At 35.3% G+C, this 21,467-nt stretch overlaps 2 protein-coding genes across 2 annotated transcripts in view; both read right to left on the bottom strand.

Annotated features, from left to right (window-relative positions):
* The window catches only part of LOC6047682, a 55,010-nt gene extending 50,772 nt beyond the window's left edge, over positions 1 to 4,238 (bottom strand). The window contains exon 1 of the mRNA XM_038257019.1: positions 3,817 to 4,238. Coding sequence (XP_038112947.1) covers positions 3,817 to 3,880 — 64 coding nt within the window. The 5' untranslated portion in view covers positions 3,881 to 4,238. The remainder of the gene's footprint in view (positions 1 to 3,816) is intronic.
* A 4,772-nt stretch (positions 4,239 to 9,010) lies between these two features.
* Positions 9,011 to 19,742, bottom strand: LOC6047681 (bifunctional peptidase and arginyl-hydroxylase JMJD5). Its single transcript, XM_001864676.2, has 5 exons — positions 19,400 to 19,742; positions 19,179 to 19,344; positions 19,005 to 19,119; positions 18,501 to 18,924; positions 9,011 to 9,289 (listed from the first exon to the last, which is right to left on the bottom strand). The coding sequence occupies exons 1-5, from the start codon at positions 19,685 to 19,687 to the stop codon at positions 9,029 to 9,031; spliced, it is 1,254 nt and encodes a 417-aa protein (XP_001864711.2). The 5' UTR covers positions 19,688 to 19,742; the 3' UTR covers positions 9,011 to 9,028.
* Between the last annotated feature and the right edge of the window lie 1,725 nt (positions 19,743 to 21,467).

Below are 21,467 nucleotides of genomic sequence, written 5' to 3' on the forward strand. Positions count from 1 at the left end.
TAGTAGCAACCTGCGCTAACTAACATTCCCGTCCCTTAAAATCGAGATCTACAAACTGACATGGCGGGCGCCGTTGGTGGCCAATGACTGTTACCTATTCGCAACTGATCTTGTTTTGGCAATCATGGTGTTTTATCTTTTCAGCGCATTCATACATGCTGTTGATAAGGGAAAAACCACTTGATAGTCGAAGCCTATGATCAGTAGTGCTGAAAGGATATTACGGTTCTGTTCAGCAACGGAGAAGGACAACCATGGGTGGTCTCTCATGCTCATGCTCATGCTCAAAAAAGAAACGTATTTTTATAATTGCTTAAAAAAATTAATACATTTCGGATTCACAAAACATTTTTCACTGGGTAATATATCATGGCGTTGCCTTTTGTTGTTAATTAGCTTCGAAAAACAACAAGATAAAAATAAATTTTTGGAGAGAACTGAAGTGAATAAGGCCTTCTACATACAGAACCAGTCTTTAATCTTTGTGTTTCACTTTTATTTCAAATAAATAAAATTCTGTTATAATAAATTATATATAAAAAGTAAATAGTTTCGTTGAAGAAGAACAATTTAAAAAAAATCAATTGCTTTAATTACTCAAAAATTACTTTAATTACCAATTAATTACTTTAAATTACTCTAATTACCATGAATTACTAAGTAATTAAAGAATTACCTAATTACCAGCTAAAAATCAAAGTAATTATTAAGAGGCAGTATTTGTAGATTCTGCTCGGTTTGTTCTAGAGGTCGTATCGAGGTGCTCCGATTTGGATGAAACTTTCAGGGTTTGTTTGTCTATACATGAGATGAACTCATGCCAAATATGAGCCCTCTACGACAAAGGGAAGTGGGGTAAAACGGGCATTGATGTTTGAGGTCCAAAACACATGAAAAATCTTAAAATTGCTCGCATTTCCGTAAAACTTCATCAATTCCAACTCTTTTAGATGCATTCGAATGGACTTTTGAAGCCCTTCAAAATGTGCTATAGACATCCAGGATTGGTTTGACTTTTTCTCATAGCATTTGCAAATTACTGTTAAAAATGGATTTTTTTAAAACCTTAATAACTTTTCCCAACAGGCTCCAACACCCATACTCCCTTAGGTCAAAAGTTAGGGAATTTCATGGACTATAAGCCTACGGTATTAACTTTTTGGCCAATCGCAGTTTTTCTCATAGTTTTACAATTTTTCTAGAACAAACATTTTACAACGTTAGTTTTTGCCATGTAGGCCGCCATAGCGGCACTTTTTGGTCTCAATTTTGTCATATTCGGAATCCTCGGACAATTTCACGTAAGTTAGAAGTATTGGAGTTGTAATATTGCTTTGAAAAATAATTAAATAAAACATTTTTGAAAAAAGAAATAGATCTTATTTACCCTATGCAGCCTATGCTCAATACGTCAAATGCTGTATCAAGTAGGCGAAAACTTGTTTTACCCTTAACCCGACAAAATGCTAAATAATATTTTAATTAATTCTAAATGGCATTTTTTACAATCAAATTCAAAATTACAACACCTTAACCTAATTTAAAATTTTCTGAGGATTCCGAATATGTCAAAATTGAGACCAAAAAGTGCCGCTATGGCGGCCTACAGGGCAAAAACTAACGTTGTAAAATGTTTGTTCTAGAAAAACCGTAAAACTATGAGAAAAACTGCGGTTGGCCAAAAAGTTAATACCGTAGGCTTATAGTCCATGAAATTCCCTAACTTTTGACCTATGGGAGTATGGGTGTTGGAGGCTGTTGGGAAAAGTTATTAAGGTTTTAAAAAAATCCATTTTTAACAGTAATTTGCAAAAGCTATGAGAAAAAGTCAAACTAATCCAGGATGTCTATAGCACGTTTTGAAGGGCTTCAAAAGACCATTCGAATGCATCTAAGAGAGTTGGAATTGATGAAGTTTTACGGAAATGCGAGCAATTTTAAGATTTTTCATGTTTTTTGGACCTCAAACTTCAAAGTCCGTTTTACCCCACTTCCCTTTGTCGTAGAGGGCTCATATTTGGCATGAGTTCATCTCATGCATAGACAAACAAACCCTGAAAGTTTCATCCAAATCGGAGCACCTCGATACGACCTGTTTCACATCGGTGAAAAACTCGCTCTTAATAACTTGCCAGTCCGAGGCCTTGCTGGAAACCCTTGGAAAATTCAGTAATTTTCTTGTGGCAGTTTGACAGATCATTTGCTGAAGATTCAGCAATCATTGCTGGTTTTTCAGCTATCGAAATTTTATTTAGGTTGTCATTAAAATACTGTTATTCCTTCATTTATTTCATCAATCGTACAAATCTAAAAAACAGGTGGTTAGCATCGAGGCATTTGTTCTTAACATTTTTCTTACCTTTGTTTCTGAAGATCACCTTACAAAAACACATTTGAAAGAGGATTTTCTCTCGGCAGCTTCCAAACAATGAGTCAAAAGTGACGTTTCAGTTTGACAGATAGCCAGCTGGGTGATGAATAGAGAGAATGCGTACTGGGATTTTCGAATGATCCCACTTTGTTTACATTTACTAAGTAGGAGGATGTTCAAGCACAAACATGACTTTTTTCTTTCTGGTGAATGAGCTGTTTTATGATCAGTTGTATGTGTTTTATTTTGTCTAGTTTTTTACATTTTTTCCTGGAAAATTGTCGCGCTTCGATCGGTTAGAAGAGATTTTTCTTTTTTACGGGTGACGAAGAACTGCGGCGAGAGTGTAATTCTGTGATGTCGCAGATAAATCAGCCAGATTTTGGAATACTGCAGTTTTCCTGATCGAACGAAAAAACATCGCTAATTCTTGCGAAGCTGTTCCAACAAAAAGAAAGGATTTTCACTAAACCAGGGTATCAAACGGAATCAAACAATAAAGACAGCTTCTGGATGAATTCAACCGCATCGACTCCATAAACAACTTTAATTCATAATTATTATCTCGCCTTCAACTTTCATAAGGTTTCTTGACTTCACCCCGGGTCCTCAAAAGCCACACATTTTTCATTCTGGCAAAAATAAAATATTTTTTTTTAAAGATCGATCACAATACTTTCTACTTTTGGCGAACAGTAAATTGGTTCCACTTTGACAGTTCAAAATTGAGGCCGTTTTGCGAACCACTATTCAGCACCCAGATAGCCAGTTACTGATTTTTCAGTAATGTTTATGTTTATTACCGAATTTCAGTGAATGTGATGATTACTGAATCGCATTCAGTAAATTATTTTACTGAAATTGCAACCGAAAATTTTCAAACTGCCACAAGAAAATTACTGAATTTTCAGCAAAATAATTTGACGTTTCTTTTGCTGAAATTTCAGTTATTTTGAAAACCATTTTACTGAAATTTCAGTAAATCGGCCTTATGCTAGTAAAACATAATCAATTAAAAATATGCTTTTTAATTTTCTTTTGAAATTTACTCGTTTTTATTACCAAAAAATATCACGTCGATTCATTTGCAGTGCACAAAAAAAAAAACAAAAAATGGTTCCATGAAATTCCATGTTCAGAATTTCAGTACACTCAAACCCCGATGGTTTGACACCTACTGTTGTCAAACGAACGGGGTCACTTTTTAGTTTGACACTCCTTTTACACGTTTGTTTTGATAGTGTGCGTGAGAGCCGTGCTAAACTAAAACTAAAAAAGTGTCAAACGAAAAAGTGACCAACCACCGGGGGTTTAGTGTAGAAGATTTCTAATCCATCACATCACAAAGCACCCAAAATGCACGTGTTCAGCTGTTCTCCCCAACGCCAACGCTCACTCCAAAATTCTAATGCCTCTGGGGTGCGTAAGGCACCAACGTGGCTTACCTCGAAAGAGCGCACAAACGATGACCACGAGCAGCACCCAGCCTGGCGAGTTAATCCCATTCATTTTGTAGTCGTCGGTGGAATTAGGTCCTCCCTCCCCTCCCCTTCCACTTAAGCTTTTCCTCCGCGCGGACAAGATCCTTTTAGTCAGCAGAGAGCGAGAGCACTTCACTTCACACTGGAGAACAGACAAAAATCCTTAAAACCAAGGATTAGCAGGGTTATAATTTTAACTTTTGTTTGGCCAAATTGCTCTCAAACCGGAGTTTGTTATGGGTTTTCACGAAAAAAAACCGACAGCTTTTCCTTTTTTGTTCCACACACTGCTGCAATCACAGCCACACGGGATGTTTGAACAGAACACAACGCAAGGAAGGAGAGAGCTGAGGGAAAAACGCGTCCGTTCGGGATGAGCTTCCGACACCCGACTGAAAGCTGAAGGAAGGCAAACTCAAGCCCAAGCGATGAGGACGACGGACTCGGCGCGCACTCGACGTTCGTCCTCGGCAGGAGATGAGCCAGCCGTAGAGAAGTGTTATAATTTAAACAGGATATCGCACACAGGTCTAAATAAAAAATTATAAAAACGCGCCCGCTTGCTTGATACAGGAGGGGGGAGGGAGGCAGGTTAAGGATTTGCAACAGGAACAATTGAAGAGGTAGCATTCTTACCGTTAGAGGGAAAGTGCTTCAAAATGTATGTGTATTGAATAATGAAGTAAAAGCGTACCATAAAACAAACGGATTGAATAATTGATTTGAGAAAATTTTACTTACCTATTATCTATAATGGGTACTTGGAATTTTATATCAAATTAAAAATTGATCATAAAGCCAATAATTGATGTGATATTCTATTTTGCTTTTGAAAATTGTAATAAAACTGTAACGGAAAGCCTTTCAAACTCAGATTAAGATAGGTAGTTTTCTGGTCTGACATGCAATCATTGCACAGTAGGGTGACAAGAAAAAAAATAAAATTTTGGAAAATCGTATGAGGTACCCCCTGGCTCGATACTTTAGGTAATAATAAGTACCTGTGCAAAATTTTGAGCCAAATCGGTTAAGGGTTAAGTGTCGCTTTTTATCGTCGAAGTTTGTGTGGGAAAATTCGAAAAATGAATGAGGAAAAGCAAAAAAAAAACAAAATTCCATTTTTCAACATTTTTTCTTGAAAATCGCTCTGTATTCAGAGCGGAGGCTTTATGCGGCCATACAAAATGCACGTAACATATGTGAAAGTGTCCAAGGAATCCAGTAAAAATAACCACTTGCACCGCAAAAATCATCTAGGATCCAATTAACCCCAATTTCGCTATAAAAGCATTTTCAGCCGTTTTCAAATGTTAGGTCAGATTTTAAAAATCACAAAATATTTTTATCGTGAAGATCAGATAACTTTACATAAGAATGATTAATTGCTCAAAATTGGACAGACATGTATTTTATTATTTGGCCTATATGGTTGCCTATGCCGTTTGGGTGGTCAAAAAAATTGCCTTTTTCATGGATTTTCACGTAAACCCCATTTAAAAAAAATCATAATGTTCAACTGATTTTAGCTGGTCAAAGACAAACTTGTAGGAAATTGGACTTGGCTTTCTGAAAAAAATACACTGAAACAAAAATACAAAAATAATATGAGATTTTTTTATTTTTAAGTCTAAAACTTAAATTTAAAGGTGATGTCACGATTTTTTTTCGCTCAAAATTTTTGAGGAAATAGCCTAAGATGTTACCAAAAGACTGACGAAAAATGCAGGATGGTATGTCTCTCCTAAAAAAAATATAAAAATCATTTACTAAAACTGTTTTTTGCAAATTGGTCTAAACGTCAAAATTTTTGAAAACCGGTAATGGGACTCGATTCTCCAGACAATTTTACATTAAAGTCTCCATATTGACCATTGTCCTATGTCCAATCCTTGGGAAGATACAGCGGTTTTGAAAATAAAAATGTTGAAAAAACGTCATTTGGTAATTTCTATAAGACAGACTTGGTTTTTCAGTCTCGTAAATATGTTTACCGGAAAGCTCGTCCAATTTCCCATAAGTTTGCCTTTGACAGCATTTCAATTGGATGTAAGGGCTTACAGATGTAAGCTTAATTGCTTATAACTGAAAATAGAATATTTTTTTCAGTGTGGTAGAAACCAGGATAGTAAATTTGATTACGTAAATATAAAAACGATATAAATCAAAAAGCTGTCAAGGGCAAACTTATGGGAAATTGGACGAGCTTTCCGGTAAAAATATTTACGAGACTGAAAAACCAAGTCCGTCATATAGAAATTGCCAAAAACCACAAAAAATCCCGTTTTTTCAAAAAAAATATTTTTAAAACCGCTGTATCTTCCTAAGGATTGGACATAGAACAATGGTCAATATGGAGATTTTTATGTAAAATTGTCTGGAGAATCAATTTCCACTACCGGTTTTCAAAAATTTTGACGTTTAGACCGCTTTTCACAAAAACAGTTTTAGTAAATGATTTTTGTATTTTTTTAGGAGAGACATACCATCCTGCATTTTTCGTCAGTCTTTTGGTAACATCTTAGGGTATTTCCTCAAAAATTTTGAGCGAAAAAACATCGTGACACCACCTTCAAATTTAACTTTTAAACATAAAAATTGAAAAATGTCATAAAAGTGGCGTGTATTTTTGTTTCAGTGTATTTTTATCACGTCCAATTTCCTACAAGTTTGTCTTTGACCACTTTTTGATACGATGCAACGGCTTCGAGATACAGTAATTTTTAAATTGCAAAATACTAAAATAATTAAATACCTTACGCCCTTCTCAAATGTTATTCTCGAGTACCATTGGCTCCATATACACAAAAATGGCTTATATAGGCCTAGGATAACATGACTACAAAGTTTCATTGAAATCGGAGAGGGTCGGGTACAAAAGTACCAGAAAAAATCCTGATTTGAGCTGGAATTGCTCATAGTTTAAAATTTAAAAAACCTAGCCTAACATTTGAAAATGTCGTATGAAACTTTAAAACCCGTTTCGATGGTGCCTGGACCAAAGAACCTACGTCTGAACATATTTTTACCGGATTCCTCGAGAAATTTTACGTGACATGCATAAAAATGTGAGGAAATCATTAACAGTATCCTGAGATTGATTTCTTTTAAAAATAAAAACTTTCAATGCGCTTGGCAGAACGGGAATATTACGAAAATTTTAGATAAAATTGGCAACGGTCTAAGAAGGTAATAATGTTTTATGTTTCCATCTTACTACTGCACGAATATCATTTCAAAAAATCACACACGCAAAGCATGAGAGCATGAGCATGAGCATGAGAGACCACCCATGGTTGCCCCTCCGTTGCTGAACAGAACCGTAATATCCTTTCAGCACTACTGATCATAGGCTTCTAGTGGTGTTTCCCTTATCAACAGCATGTATGAATGCGCCGAAAAGATAAAACACCATGATTGCCAAAACTAGATCAGTTGCGAATAGGTCACAGTCATTGGCCACCAACGGCGCCCGCTATGTCAGTTTGTAGACCTCGAGTTTAAGGGACGGAATGTTAGTTAGCGCAGGTTGCTACTAGGGCAGTTGGTTTACCCTGTGCTTTCATCCCACAAGCGCCAGGAACCTGAAAATTTGTTAGTAGGATAGGGTGTTTGGTCAGGATTCATCATAGAAGATGATGATGCGACCCAAAATCATAGTGTTTGTTGAAAGGTATTATGTATTATTCTCAAAGCAAGCAATTGGATGCTGCGGATGAGACATTTCCCGTTTATCGGTTGTTAAATTTCAAATGAAATGGTTTAGTCTTAGACTGCCGGCTGTGGAAAGATAGAAACAAAATCATTTGTAATTAAAGAATGAAGGATTAAACAGTGTAACTTTTAACTTGAGATGATTTTACGAGTTGATGTTTAGTGAGGTACTGATTAACATTGCGAACGACGAGTTACAATGTTTATCGAGCTGAAATGGTATGATTAGGTTTTGTTGTTGTTGCACACCGACGACAAACGCGAAAAATCTTGCGACCCTACACATCATTTTTTTTTTTTTGCTGAAATTCAGTAAAGTTTTACTGAATTTTCATCTACTGAAATTTCAGTAAACGATTCAGTAATTTAGTTTTGATTGAATTCTAAGTTAACTGATATTTGTCACTTTGACAGACGATTTACTGAAATTTCAGTAAAATGGTTGTCAAAACAACTGAAATTTCAGCAAAAGAAACGTTAATTTATTTTGCTGAAAATTCAGTAATTTTCTTGTGGCAGTTTGACAGATCATTTGCTGAAGATTCAGCAATCATTGCTGGTTTTTCAGTTATCATAATTTTATTTTGCTTGTCATTAAAATACTGTTATTTATTCATTTATTTAATCAATCGTCCAAACCTAAAAAAACAGGTGGTTAACATCGAGGCATTTGTTATTACCATTTTTCGTATCTTTGTTTCTAAAGATCACAATACAAAAACACATTTAAAAGAGGATTTTCTCTCGGCAGCATCCAAACAATAAGTCAGAAGTGACGTTTCAGTTTGACAGATAGCCAGTTACTGATTTTTCAGTAATGTTTTTGTTTATTACCGAATTTCATTAACTGTGATGATTACTGAATCGCATTCAGTTAATTATTTTACTGAAATTGCAACCGAAAATTTGCTGTGTACGGAAAGGCATCGCAAATCAGACTGATTTCAAGATTTCTGTACATACTTGAAAATACAGAAACATGCGTCTCCTTTGAAAATAAAAGCGCACATATATACCAAAGGAGACGCATTATATGTTTAAATAGCTTTCTGCAACATTGCTCCAAGATCTCAAAGCGCTTAGATCCAATGCACAAATGAAAAATCACTGGTTTTCGAGAGACAAATCCCGTACAATGCTTTTTATTACCCATTTTCCGAAGCCATTGTTCACATCGTATTGTCAACAGCATGGGAGCTGCTGCATATTCCTTTTTTGCTAAGAATCTTTGAAGGTGACGCAAGAAAATCGACAATAAATAAACAGAATGTGAAGACCAAACCACAAAAAGGGCGAAAACTTTTTCATAGATTTTCTTGCCTTTAATCTTTCATTTTATGATGACTGGTGAACAGGAACATCCGGGCTTTGTCTTGTTGGCTTCAGAGGACTATTGATGGAGACGCCTCGTACTTTGTGATACGTAATTTAATAAAATATAACAAAATTTCAACCTCAACAACTTTTAATCAAACCAAAAACTAACGGAAAAGCTCGGCGAAAGCGATTCCACGTAGTGCCACCAACCGGGTGGAATGTACAGAACCTGACCCCGACGTAGCTCCAACCGTCGGAACCGGACATCCCTGGCCCGCGGGAACCGCTCATAGTCGATCGCCTTGGCGTCCACTATCTGGGAGGTGTTGTTAAGGATAAAGTGTTCGTGCGGGTACAAGTTCGGCGTGCTGTCCGGCGGCGCAAGGATGATTATTTTACTGCCAAACACCTGGGCCCGTCGCGGGTCGGGGTCGGCACGGGGAAGGGAAAGAAAACAAATATAGACACGCTGGTTAGTGATAGTGGCTTTTGTCTTGACTCGGTTGGGGGTTTTTCCAAGAGGGGTTCTGTTTGTCTTTGTCGGAACGGAACGGAAAAACCGAGGAAAAACAGGAACCTTTGAGCCTGTCATGTTCAATACACACTCGAATGATTTGTATACTGGAGGGACGAGAGCACAAAAGGTACTTTCTTCCGTTTCACCTCGTTTTGCCGGTCACAAATAAATATTTGTCTTTCGTTTCAACGAGTATGTATACAACCGCCGTCGGAACCAACGTTCATGAGCTGTGTAAATTGACCGGATATTTTTTGGAAGCCGTCCAAAACGCAACATTAAATTATTTAAACAAAATGTACTCGCCCGGGGGGTAAGGGATATTTTTAGTGTGTCAAAGTGGACATGAGAATGAGCATAGAAAATAGAGAGATTATGGCGCTTGGATTTTGAAAATGAGTCCATAACAGCAAAGCGACACTTTGTGACATCGTAGATCTTGAAAGAGATATCCAATTTGGTTCAGTTTTAAATAGCTTTGCTGCATCTGATCGAACAAGTTGAACAATACCCAAAGAAACAAATGCTCACATCTAAAATATGTAGAACTTTGGCTGCTGGCTGCTTATACAGTACGTAAAAAACTGATGTTACTTGAGCAGGGAAACGTTAGCAGGGAAAATTTTAGTTCTCGTATTGGCCACCAGGTGGCGTCATTGAAATCCAATTTCCCTGCTCACTTCACATCGTCAGCAGGGAAAAAATTGTGAAGACAGCAGGGAAAGTGAAATTTCCCTGCTAACGTAAACAGGATTTTTTCAAACTATAATTTTTTTAAACTATAATTTATTTGCTTTGATCTATTTAAATTAGTTTTTTTTACGTATTTCAATGCCTTCGAATCTGAACAAATATTTTCCTTGCTAACGTATCAGTTACTGAGCCAGAAGAAAATTTTAAAGTCATAGTCATGAATCACAAAAATCGGCGTTTTCAAACCAAAATAATAATTTAATTTTAAATTTACAATCAAACTTGTATACAAAGGTACTCAAATATGTTGGTGTAAAATATTTTCAAATCATTCCTGTTCTTCAAGTGTTCAGCAGTGAATTCTATCATTGGGGCGTGTCTTATTAATGTGATGAGCATTTTCCTTGCTAACTTCACAGTAACCAAGCTTTTTGTTTTTTTTTTTTTTTAAACAGGCTAAGGCCATGTAGAACTATTTAAAAAATAAAGGATTAAGTATCTATTTAATTTAACACCTGCACATTTGACTACCTTTTCATAAAAGTACCATTGTAATGTAAACTCAAATAAATATTTTGTTTGAAATAACAATATCACACCTTTTCTGGTTGTATAACTTTTCAAGATTTGGATTACCTTGCAAATAATTCTTTACCATTAACCGCTTGGTATTAGAATTTTATTTAAAAAAAATTAAATTGATTTTTTTTTCGATTTTTTTTTTAATTTTTTCAGACAGATGTCCCAGAATCTATTTTTTATGTGTCAGTCCCAGACAAATCAAAAATGTTTTCCCTGCTTACGTAACAGTTTACTGAGTTAAGTGTTACTTCAGCAGAGAAAACGTAGGCCACGTCCCGCAAACGACCCACAACGTCGTCAGCAGGGCAAATAGTTGTGAAGACCGCAGATTTATGTTTTTTTACAGGGCCATGTATGGTGGCAAAGCTTTCACCTCATATGCGGTAGTTTGAGAGTTCAATTGCATTTGATATTTTTCCCAACCTTATATGGACACCTTAGGGTAATCGACCAATTAGTTTAACATTAACATGAATCATTTTATCATTAGTTAAGTAATAACATTGTCACTAATCCGAATTGTAAATATCGGCTTGATACTTTTGAAGGCTTTTCCTCTCATGAACCAGGAAAAACTTTTTTTCTGTTTTTTGTAATTTCAAGAAAATATTATTTTGTAAGCAATATATCTAATTGAAAATAACATGAAAGCCACGAAAATGTATCATGTCCCAACATGTTTTGAAAACATAATAAAAAATAGGCAGATTTTTTCCCTGCTGACTTCACTCTTTTCACTGCTAACAACGTTGTGGGGGCGTGGCTTACGCTTTCCCTGATGAAGTAACACTTGGCCCAGTAAACTGTTACGTTAGCAGGGAAAACATTTTTGATTTGTTTGGGACCTCAGTTTGAAAAAAAAATTTATCAATTCTGGAACGCGTAAGCAGGGTTATTTTGTCCGTGACTTCAGTTAAAAGAATCAATTATGAGACACGAATTTAACTTTAGAAAAAAATAATTAATATTCAAATAATTCAAATGGATGTCACTAGGAGTTTTGGCCTTAATGTTCCATAGTTTTTGTAAATTGCTCTAAAAAACGTTCTAATATCAAGCGATTAATAGTAACGAAATATTTTGAAGGAACTCCAAATCTCTAAGAGTTTGCCTACTATTTACAAAACGATTTTTTTATATTTTCGCTGCTTACGTTAGCGGAATATTTTGTTTTTGTTTTCTATATGAGTAAAATGTAATTATTTGAAAAATTTCCTGCTGATTTGATCAAATCAGTATTTTTTGTATATTTCAATGCAATTTAATTTCAGTTTTTTTAACTGGTCCGCGAGCCGGATTGATTTTCGACTTAAAATGAAGATAAAAATGACTAGTATGTATGTTTTTTTCAAACTTTTATCAAAGTTATGTTAACTGGTCACATGAAAACCGATTCCATCAAACAAATGAAAATGTAGGCAATTGTTAATTAGACGATCAAAAATGCTAAAATTGAGCAAAAAGTGTTGGTCAGGCCTGACTTAGCTAATGGAGGAGTCGCTTTATTATCGGATGTATATTTTTCATGCTAAATAACGTAACAGTTACTGAGCCAGAAATAAACTTAAATTTCAGACGAAGCTAGTGTAAAATTAAATGCACACTACTAATTTATTTTTTAAATAGTTCTACATAGACCTTAGCTTGCATAAAAAAAAAAACAAAAAGCTTGGTAACTGTGACAAAAAACTGTGAAGTTAGCAAGGAAAATGCTCATCACATTAATAAGCCACGCCCTAATGATAGAATTCACTGCTGAACACTTGAAGAACAGGAATGATTTAAAAATATTTTAAACCAACATATTTGAGTACCTTTGTATACAAGTTTGATTGTAAATTTAAAATTAAATTATTATTTTGGTTTGATAACGCCAACTTTTGTGATCCATGACTATGACTTTAAAATTTTCTTCTGGCTCAGTAACTGATACGTTAGCAGGAAAAATATTTGTTCAGATTCGAAGGCATTGAAATACGTAAAAAAAAACTAATTTAAATAGATCAAAGCAAATAAATTATAGTTTAAAAAAATTATAGTTTGAAAAAATCCTGTTTACGTTAGCAGGGAAATTTCACTTTCCCTGCTGTCTTCACAATTTTTTTCCCTGCTGACGATGTGAAGTGAGCAGGGAAATTGGATTTCAATGACGCCACCTGGTGGCCAATACGAGAACTAAAATTTTCCCTGCTAAAGTTTCCCTGCTGATGTAATATCAGTCGTAAAAAAAGTATTTACACCCCTTGGGCACTATGCACATTTTGTGATGAAACATGTAAAAAAATTTAAGTTTGACAGGAACCTAGTACTACGTTTTGTTCAGAAACTCATGCCAAACATTTTTCGCAATTCGCAATTTTCAGTGTAAGAACGGGCCTTGACCGATCTTATGCACTAGGTTCCCGACGAACACGCACTGCCCTTACACACGCAGAAAAATAAGGCATATTTGAATCAACAAAACGTTTTGTTGATTTGAAAATCAAGATTTTTGTTGAATCAACGCTAAACGTCAAAGCAACTTTTTCAAAACAAGAAAAGATTTTTGTTGAATTGAAAAAATCAAGGTTTGTTTCAACGCTAAATCGGTGTTGATTATATTCAACAAAAATTTTGTTGAATCAAACCTCGTACAGGCTGATTCTACAAAATATTTTTCTGCGTGCACCTACATCTCACCCTTGCTCTGAGTCAGTACGAGCAGCACGCTAGAACACTCTTTGAGTGTTCGTGCCAGGCATGCACACCTTCTTTTCCGGTTACGCATTTTAACTCGGCCGGGGGTGGTACATTACGTAGGGTTTGATGTAAGTGAGCAATTCTCTACGAAATCGGTCTTTTTTCTTCAATTTTAATTTTTGTATTTTTTAATCCGGCTGAAACTTTTTTGGTGCCTTCGGTATGCCCAAAGAAGCCATTTTGCATCATTAGTTTGTCCATATAATTTTCCATACAAATTCGGCAGCTGTCCATACAAAAATGATGTATGAAAATTCAAAAATCTGTATCTTTTGAAGGAATTTTTGATCGATTTGGTGTCTTCGGCAAAGTTGTAGGTATGGATACGGACTACACTGGAAAAATAATAAACGGTAAAAAAATTTGGTGATTTTTTATTTAACTTTTATCACTAAAACTTGATTTACAAAAAAACACTATTTTTAATTTTTTTATTTTTGATATGTTTTAGAAGACATAAAATGCCAACTTTTCAGAAATTTCCAGGTTGTGCAAAAATCACTGACCGAGTTATGAATTTTTAATCAATACTGATTTTTCAAAAATCGAAATTTTGGTCGTAAAATTTTTCAACTTCATTTTCGATGTAAAATCAAATTTGCAATCAAAAGTACTTTACTAAAATTTTGATAAAGTGCACCGTTTTCAAGTTATAGCCATATTTAAGTGACTTTTTGAAAATAGTCGCAGTTTTCATTTTTTAAATTAGTGCACATGTTTGCCCAGTTTTGAAAAAAATATTTTTGAAAAGCTGAGAAAATTCTCTATATTTTGCTTATTCGGACTATGTTGATACGACCTTTAGTTGCTGAGATATTGCAATGCAAAGGTTTAAAAACAGGAAAATTGATGTTTTCTAAGTTTCACCCAAACAACCCACCATTTTCTATCGTCAATATCTCAGCAACTAATGGTCCGATTTTCAATGTTAATATATGAAACAATTGTGAAATTTTCCGATCTTTTCGAAAAAATATTTTGGAATTTTCAAATCAAGACAAACATTTTAAAAGGGCGTAATATTGAATGTTTGGCCTTTGTGAAATGTTAGTCTTGATTTGAAAATTCCAAAAATATTTTTCGAAGAGATCGGAAAATTTCACAAATGTTTCATATATTAACATTGAAAATCGGACCATTAGTTGCTGAGATATTGACGATAGAAAATGGTGGGTTGTTTGGGTGAAACTTAGAAAACATCAATTTTCCTGTTTTTAAACCTTTGCATGGCAATATCTCAGCAACTAAAGGTCGTATCAACAAAGTCCAAAATAAGCAAAATATAGAGAATTTTCTCAGCTTTTCAAAAATATTTTTCAAAACTGGGCAAACATGTGCACTAATTTAAAATGAAAACTGCGACTATTTTCAAAAAGTCACTTAAATATGGCTATAACTTGAAAACGGTGCACTTTATCAAAATTTCAGTAAAGTACTTTTGATTGCAAATTTGATTTTACATCGAAAAATGAAGTTGAAAATTTTACGACAAAATTTCGATTTTTGAAAATCAGTATTGATTAAAATTCATAACTCGGTCAGTGATTTTTGCACAACCTGAAATTTCTGAAAGTTGGCATTTTATGCCTTCTAAAACATATCAAATAAAAAAATTAAAAATAGTGTTTTTTTGTAAATCAAGTTTTAGTGATAAAAGTTAAAAAAAATCACCAAATTTTTTTACCGTGTATTATTTTTTCCAGTGTAGTCCGTATCCATACCTACAACTTTGCCGAAGACACAAATCGATCAAAAATTCCTTCAAAATACAGATTTTTGAATTTTCATACATCATTTTTGTATGGACAGCTGCCGAATTTGTATGGAAAATTATATGGACAAACTAATGATGCAAAATGGCTTCTTTGGGCATACCGAAGGCACCAAAAAAGTTTCAGTCGGATTAAAAAATACAAAAAAATCGAATGACCGAAATCCTAGAGAACTGCTCAAGTATAAGCGCCTAACCATTTAAAGTGTGCCTATCAACTTTCATTAAAGCAAACACTGTTTTATATTTAGTTTGAATTCAAAAACTAGTTGTTATTTTACTGTGTATTGTTTTCTCCTGAAATCATTCCTAGTGTTGAGTCGTGTTTATATGTTGCTATTTCTTTTGTCGCGGTGTTTTGTTACAATTTTTGGTCCTAAGCATTTTATAAAAGTTTTTCAAAAGTACAATAGTAATATTTTTGTTGATTCTTTGATCATTCCAAAAAATGAGTAAGGGCTCAAACCTCACTTGTTTTAAAGAAAATTGTGAAGATTGAAAACAATGGACAGTGAAAGAAATATATTATTGAAGAATCAATAGTAAAAGAAAGATAGTAATTAATGCAGTAGATAAAGAAATTAACAATAGTTAATAAATAGAGGTAACAAACAAGCTAAGATTGTATAAGGGCAATTTATAGGGCAGATGAAAAATTATTCAAATAGATAAATAAAGATAAACAAAATTGACATCGCTACCTAATTAAGGGAAAACAGACAGTTTGTTACAGCAGCATCAATTAGTAAATAGAGTGGAAAAGCGTTGAGAAATAAGAGAATCAAGAAAATAAAATCGAAAACAAATGGACGATAATAAACAGAAGGCGTGTTAGAGAATCAGTGAAACAAAATAAACAGAATATAGATGGTAGATAGAGAGCCTGGAGCCTATTAGAGGACGGACACCTCAAACCAAAAGCATCAATCGAAGCACGAGAACTTTCAAACGGAGGTACCAATCGAGCAAAAGACAAAGGATTTTGCTCGATAGGCACCTCCTCTTGACAGCTTCCGCGCCTCGATTGGCACTTCAGGCCTGAGACGTCCGTTCTCTAACAAGCTCCAGGCTCTCTAATGGTAGATAAAAACGGAAAGAAGAGAAACCCCGTTGTGCGATGTTTCAGGTACATCCACAGCAGTTGACTCAACATACTGCGAATCAAAACAATACCGTCTACAATCACAAATTACTTCCCTTTCCTACATTGTTGCGCCCTTTTCTTTTAGCCGTCTCGACTCTGACCCGCGGTGGTCAAAGGTTTACGATCCGTTTCCACAGGCCACCAGCTAGGTCATCATGAAAACCAAGCCAACGTGGAGGTAAGAAAATAGGACACTCGCAAGGAACCAGAGCTATACTGTTCTGATCAAGATAATTCGGATGATCTAACAGAACTACGGATGTAGTTAGTTACGCTCCTTCCAGGATGTTCCTTACGTGGACGTCAACCGAAGAGCACGCAACAAGGTCAGTGCCATTGCATGCTCTTAGGTATCAATCCTTGGCCTGCAGAAACTCATGCCAAACATTTTGCTACAAAAAGCTCATGAAAAGATGATTTCTATAAAAAGTTATATAACAAATACTATTACGAAAATAAAAAAGGTGCAAAAAAAGTTTGTACACCTTTCGAAAAATTAACATAAATAATGTTATTCGTTGACAAATCACCATAAATCAGTCTCACAACTCCAAATAGGCATCCTTGACTGATTAAAAAAATAATTTGGATTGAATATAAAGTTTACTAACTCCTTAGTATAAAAGTTTATATAACTCTGGAAATTCTATATAAAACTTATTTAAACTTAATTTTGCAAACTTTTAATTCAAATAAATGTCAATATATTACCATAGAATTGCTAAATAAACATTTTGGAGTGGGTATAACACCGTTTTGGGGGTATTTGTATCGATAGAATAGATTTTTCGTTGGAATTTCGTACCAACCCGGAATTACGTCGTCGGAAAATTCGCCGGCATTTGAACCGGTCCACAATTCACAAGTGGCATCAGAAAGGGCATAATATTTCCGATCTTTTGATACCCATACATCCAGGTTTTCTATAAAACCCACGTTTTTAAATACCTAAGCAAAAACGTTTTTATGGTTTCGTTTGAGCAACCTGCCAAAAATGTATGGAATTTCGTAATTTTTGTTCTCGTGGATCAAACTTACTTTTTGCCCAGGTATTTAAAAACGTAGGTTTTAAAGAAAACGTAGATGTATGGGTATCAAAAGATCGGAAATTTTATGCCCTTTCCGATTCCACATAGGTTGACTTGTGAATCGTGGGCCGGTTCGGATGCCGGCGGATTTTCCTACGACGTAATTTCGGGTTGGTACGAAATTCCAACGAAAAATCTATTCTATCAATACAAATACCCCGAAAACGGTGTTATACCCACTCCAAAATGTTTATTTAGCAATTCTATGGTAATATATTGACATTTATTTGAATTAAAAGTTTGCAAAATTAAGTTTAGATAAGTTTTATATAGAATTTCCAGAGTTATATAAACTTTTATACTAAGTAGTTAGTCAACTTTATATTCAAACCAAATTATTTTTTAATCAGTCAAGGATGCCTATTTGGAGTTGGGAGTCTGGATTTATGGTGATTTGTCAACAAATAACATTATTTATGTTAATTTTTCGAAAGGTGTACAAACTTTTTTGGCACCTTTTTTATTTTCGTAATAGTATTTGTTATATAACTTTTTATAGAAATTATCTTTTCATAAGCTTTTTGTAGCAAAATGTTTGGCATGAGTTTTTGAACAAAACGTAGTACTAGGTTCCTGTCAAACTTTAAGTTTTTTACATGTTTCATCACAAAATGTGCATAGTGCCCAAGGGGTGTAAATACTTTTTTTACATACTGTAGCTAATTACTGTTAACTATTTGTCTGTTTTCCTTATTTAAAACAGAATAATGAATTCAAAACAGACTGATTTTACAAAAGTCAAACAAAAGCGAACGTTTCAAACCGTTCATGTTATTTTTTTTCACAAAAACATTTTTTCATGAGGTTATATTTCGTCCCTGTTGTGCTAACTTGTCGTACGAGCATTTTGGGTCAAATTGAGTTAAGAACTCCGTTTTGTGAGATAAAAAAATCCCGTGCATGTTTATATGGAAAATTTAATTCCTTTGCGCAAATTTAGGACGGAATCAACCGTTACCAAACTTTGGGGAGTTGTTTATACCCCATTTGAAACCAAAAAGTTGCTATGCTCACTAAATTTGGACAACTTCATTTTTTTTTTCATGCAACCCCTATTACACCCCCAGTGCTTTATGCTTTTCTCACCTGACACAGCAAATTATGCCCCGGATCGGTGTGCAGCGGCGAAACCGTTCCCTTCGGCCCTAACCATGCCTTGATCCGCGGATTCGTATCGGTCCGTCCAATATAATCCGGCACCCGGATGTCCTCCCTCAGCGTCGGTATCTGGTCGAACAGTTCATGTTGCGCCAAGTACGCCCGATCTTGCTCATTGTCAATGTTTCGAGTGGCACTTTCTTCCGTCATATGTTGCGCGATGAAATCCTTAAACTTAACCAGCCGCTGGGACCAATCGTCACTGCTGTACTGGGAGCCGACTTCCACCGGAACCGTTCGCTCACCGGCCGCAGCGATCAGATAATTGGGGTCGTGCCACCGCTCCAGCGCCGGCCAGTCTTCGATGATGCCCTCGAGTAGGGCCGGTTCGCGCCTGTCGTAGTGGTGGGTGCTGAAATCGGGATAAGTGGGTGATTTTAGAAGATTTCTCAAAGTAACCTCTTCTCATGTGATAAACGATTTTCAACGTACCCAAAGTACTCGAGTGTTGGCTGATTAAGGATTGGGACTTCACATACTGCTTTTTGAGAATCATCGATATCGACTTTAAGTCGCTTGAGAGGTGGCTCTGAACTTAAACCGAGTTCTAAAATTTTAAATGAGACTAATAATAATTATACGAGTATAATTTTGAATTAAACTTACTGTTTGCTTTAGTAAGTATTGAGACAACCTTGGCCAGCAAATCCAGCTCCATGCCTTCATGTTCAACGAGAACTTTGGCACCAAGCATGAGACCCATGTCGGCAACAAAAATAGCATCGTTCACCGTTTCAGGTCGACCTTTTCCACAAATTAGCATGTAAAGAATCTGAAGTAAGTTTGATTAATTGCCGTGAATTTTGTTTAAAGAGTAAATGGCCTACCCTCAAGAAGCTCAACAGAGTAAAAACTTCTCGTTGTTCTGCCGGAACTGCGTGCCATTCTCCGGTGTGCAGACAACTGTGCACCAGGTCGTAGCTTATTCCTATCCGGATTAAATTATGCTGAAAATCGTTTGCGTTTTCAGCAATATCTTCCACATTTATCACTTCGTCAATTATTGGTTTGGTGACTTTTGTTATTACATCGCGGTACAGTTTCCGATATTCGCTTGTTTTAACTGATTTCAAAACATTTGGAGCAAAGCTTAAAAGTTGCGGTAGAATCTCCATCGCGCGCGCGGTAACGGGATTTAAATCGCCGAACAGCTGATTCTGGTTTGTTTACTAATCGACCACTCCGACACGAGTCCGACAGAAAAGAGAGACAGAGCACGCTACACTGGAAAGCTTAAAATTAAGCAAATTTAAAAGATAAATGTCCCAGTCAAATCAATCCGAATTCTGAAACGGAATCTAATTAGAATCGTATACAAATTCCGTTTCAAACGCAACAACCGGTTCGAACACGGAACCGGTTGTTGCGTTTGAAACGGAATTTGTATACGATTCTAATTAGGTTCCTTTTACTGGGGTTGAGCTTAACATTATTCATATTTAAATCAAGTTTGAATTTTCAAAAGGTTCCATGTGCATAGGAAACCCATGGGCCATGGCTCATCTGGCTCATAGGTTGTTTTGTATATCTAGACTTGTTTTTGATAAGGTCCTATAAACATTTGAAAAACAATAGTTTATAAATCTCGAAATTTACTCCAGAAATACTGTAACCCAAAAAAAAAAATACCCAAAAATTACGAACTTCTCGTCACAGTGTCCTGATGCAAACAATGTGGAACTGTAGCTGTCACAGCTCTGTGAAGTATGTTGGCTGACATATCGGGCGGTCAGTCAAAAAAACCAGCTAGAAGTCGCTTGACAAAAAAATTTGCTAGAAATAGATAGGAAATCCGATGCACCCAAACGTTCAGCTGCCATGTGAACATACTTTAAATATATTGGTAAATTTATTACAACACGCAGAAAAATAAGGCATATTTGAATCAACAAAACATTTTTTGATTCAAAAATCATGATTTTTCTTGAACCAACGCTAAACGTCAAAGCAACTTTTTCAAAACAATAAAAGATCAAGGTTTGTTTCAACGCAAAATCGGCGTTGATTAAATTCAAAAAGAAATTTGTTGAAACAAACCTCGTACAGGCTGATTGTACAAAACATTTTTCTGTGTGAAGAAAGCCTTATTGCACATCAAATAATATGATTATTAATTATTATGTAGTCAAAATTAAACTGGCAATGTTGCCAATTTTTAGAAATACTCATGACTTTTTAAAAACGTGAAATAAAGCGGGAGTCGACGTTGAACAAAGCGTTTGTACATGCCCAGTCACGGTGTTCTAGCAGGATTCTAGCAGAGTTCTAACAGAGGTGGATATTCTAACAGCATTCTAGCAGAAACGTTCCATGTTTCTAGCAGGATTCTGACAGAACCAGCTCTGCTAGAATATTTCATGACTGGGTGGTGATATCGCTGTTAAAAGCGTTTCAACTTTTTTACACTAATTATTTTGTTTTTCAGTATCACTAAGCTAAAATTTAATTTTATAACACATAAAAAAAATAATATTTAATTATTAGTTTTTTATAAAAATTTTATAAAAAAAACTAATATATTGCTTATTGCGAGATAAAATCACGTTTCTCCTTCGCTGTGACTGATTGGAGATTATAGCCGCCTTACTTCCGTAGTGTAAAAATCAGCAAATTGAACTGAAATTCTACATTGATTTGGCTGTCAACTTGATTTGTTTTGAATATTTTCCAAAAAGTCAGCTGAAAACTCAAGGCAAACTTTGACAACAGCCAAAAATTTGTTCTGCGGTTGTCATGCGGCTGTCATGCGATCATTATCTTGCGGTCGTATCACCGCGCGTGAACTCTAATTATTGACGCCCGCGCTAGCGCCCGCGATAATATTTAATATTCAATTTATTTAATCATATATACAACATTTTGCAATAAGCGTGCACAACTCCGACAATCATTTTG

The sequence above is a fragment of the Culex quinquefasciatus genome, chromosome 2 (genome assembly GCF_015732765.1).
Source record: "Culex quinquefasciatus strain JHB chromosome 2, VPISU_Cqui_1.0_pri_paternal, whole genome shotgun sequence".
NCBI lineage: Eukaryota > Metazoa > Arthropoda > Insecta > Diptera > Culicidae > Culex > Culex quinquefasciatus.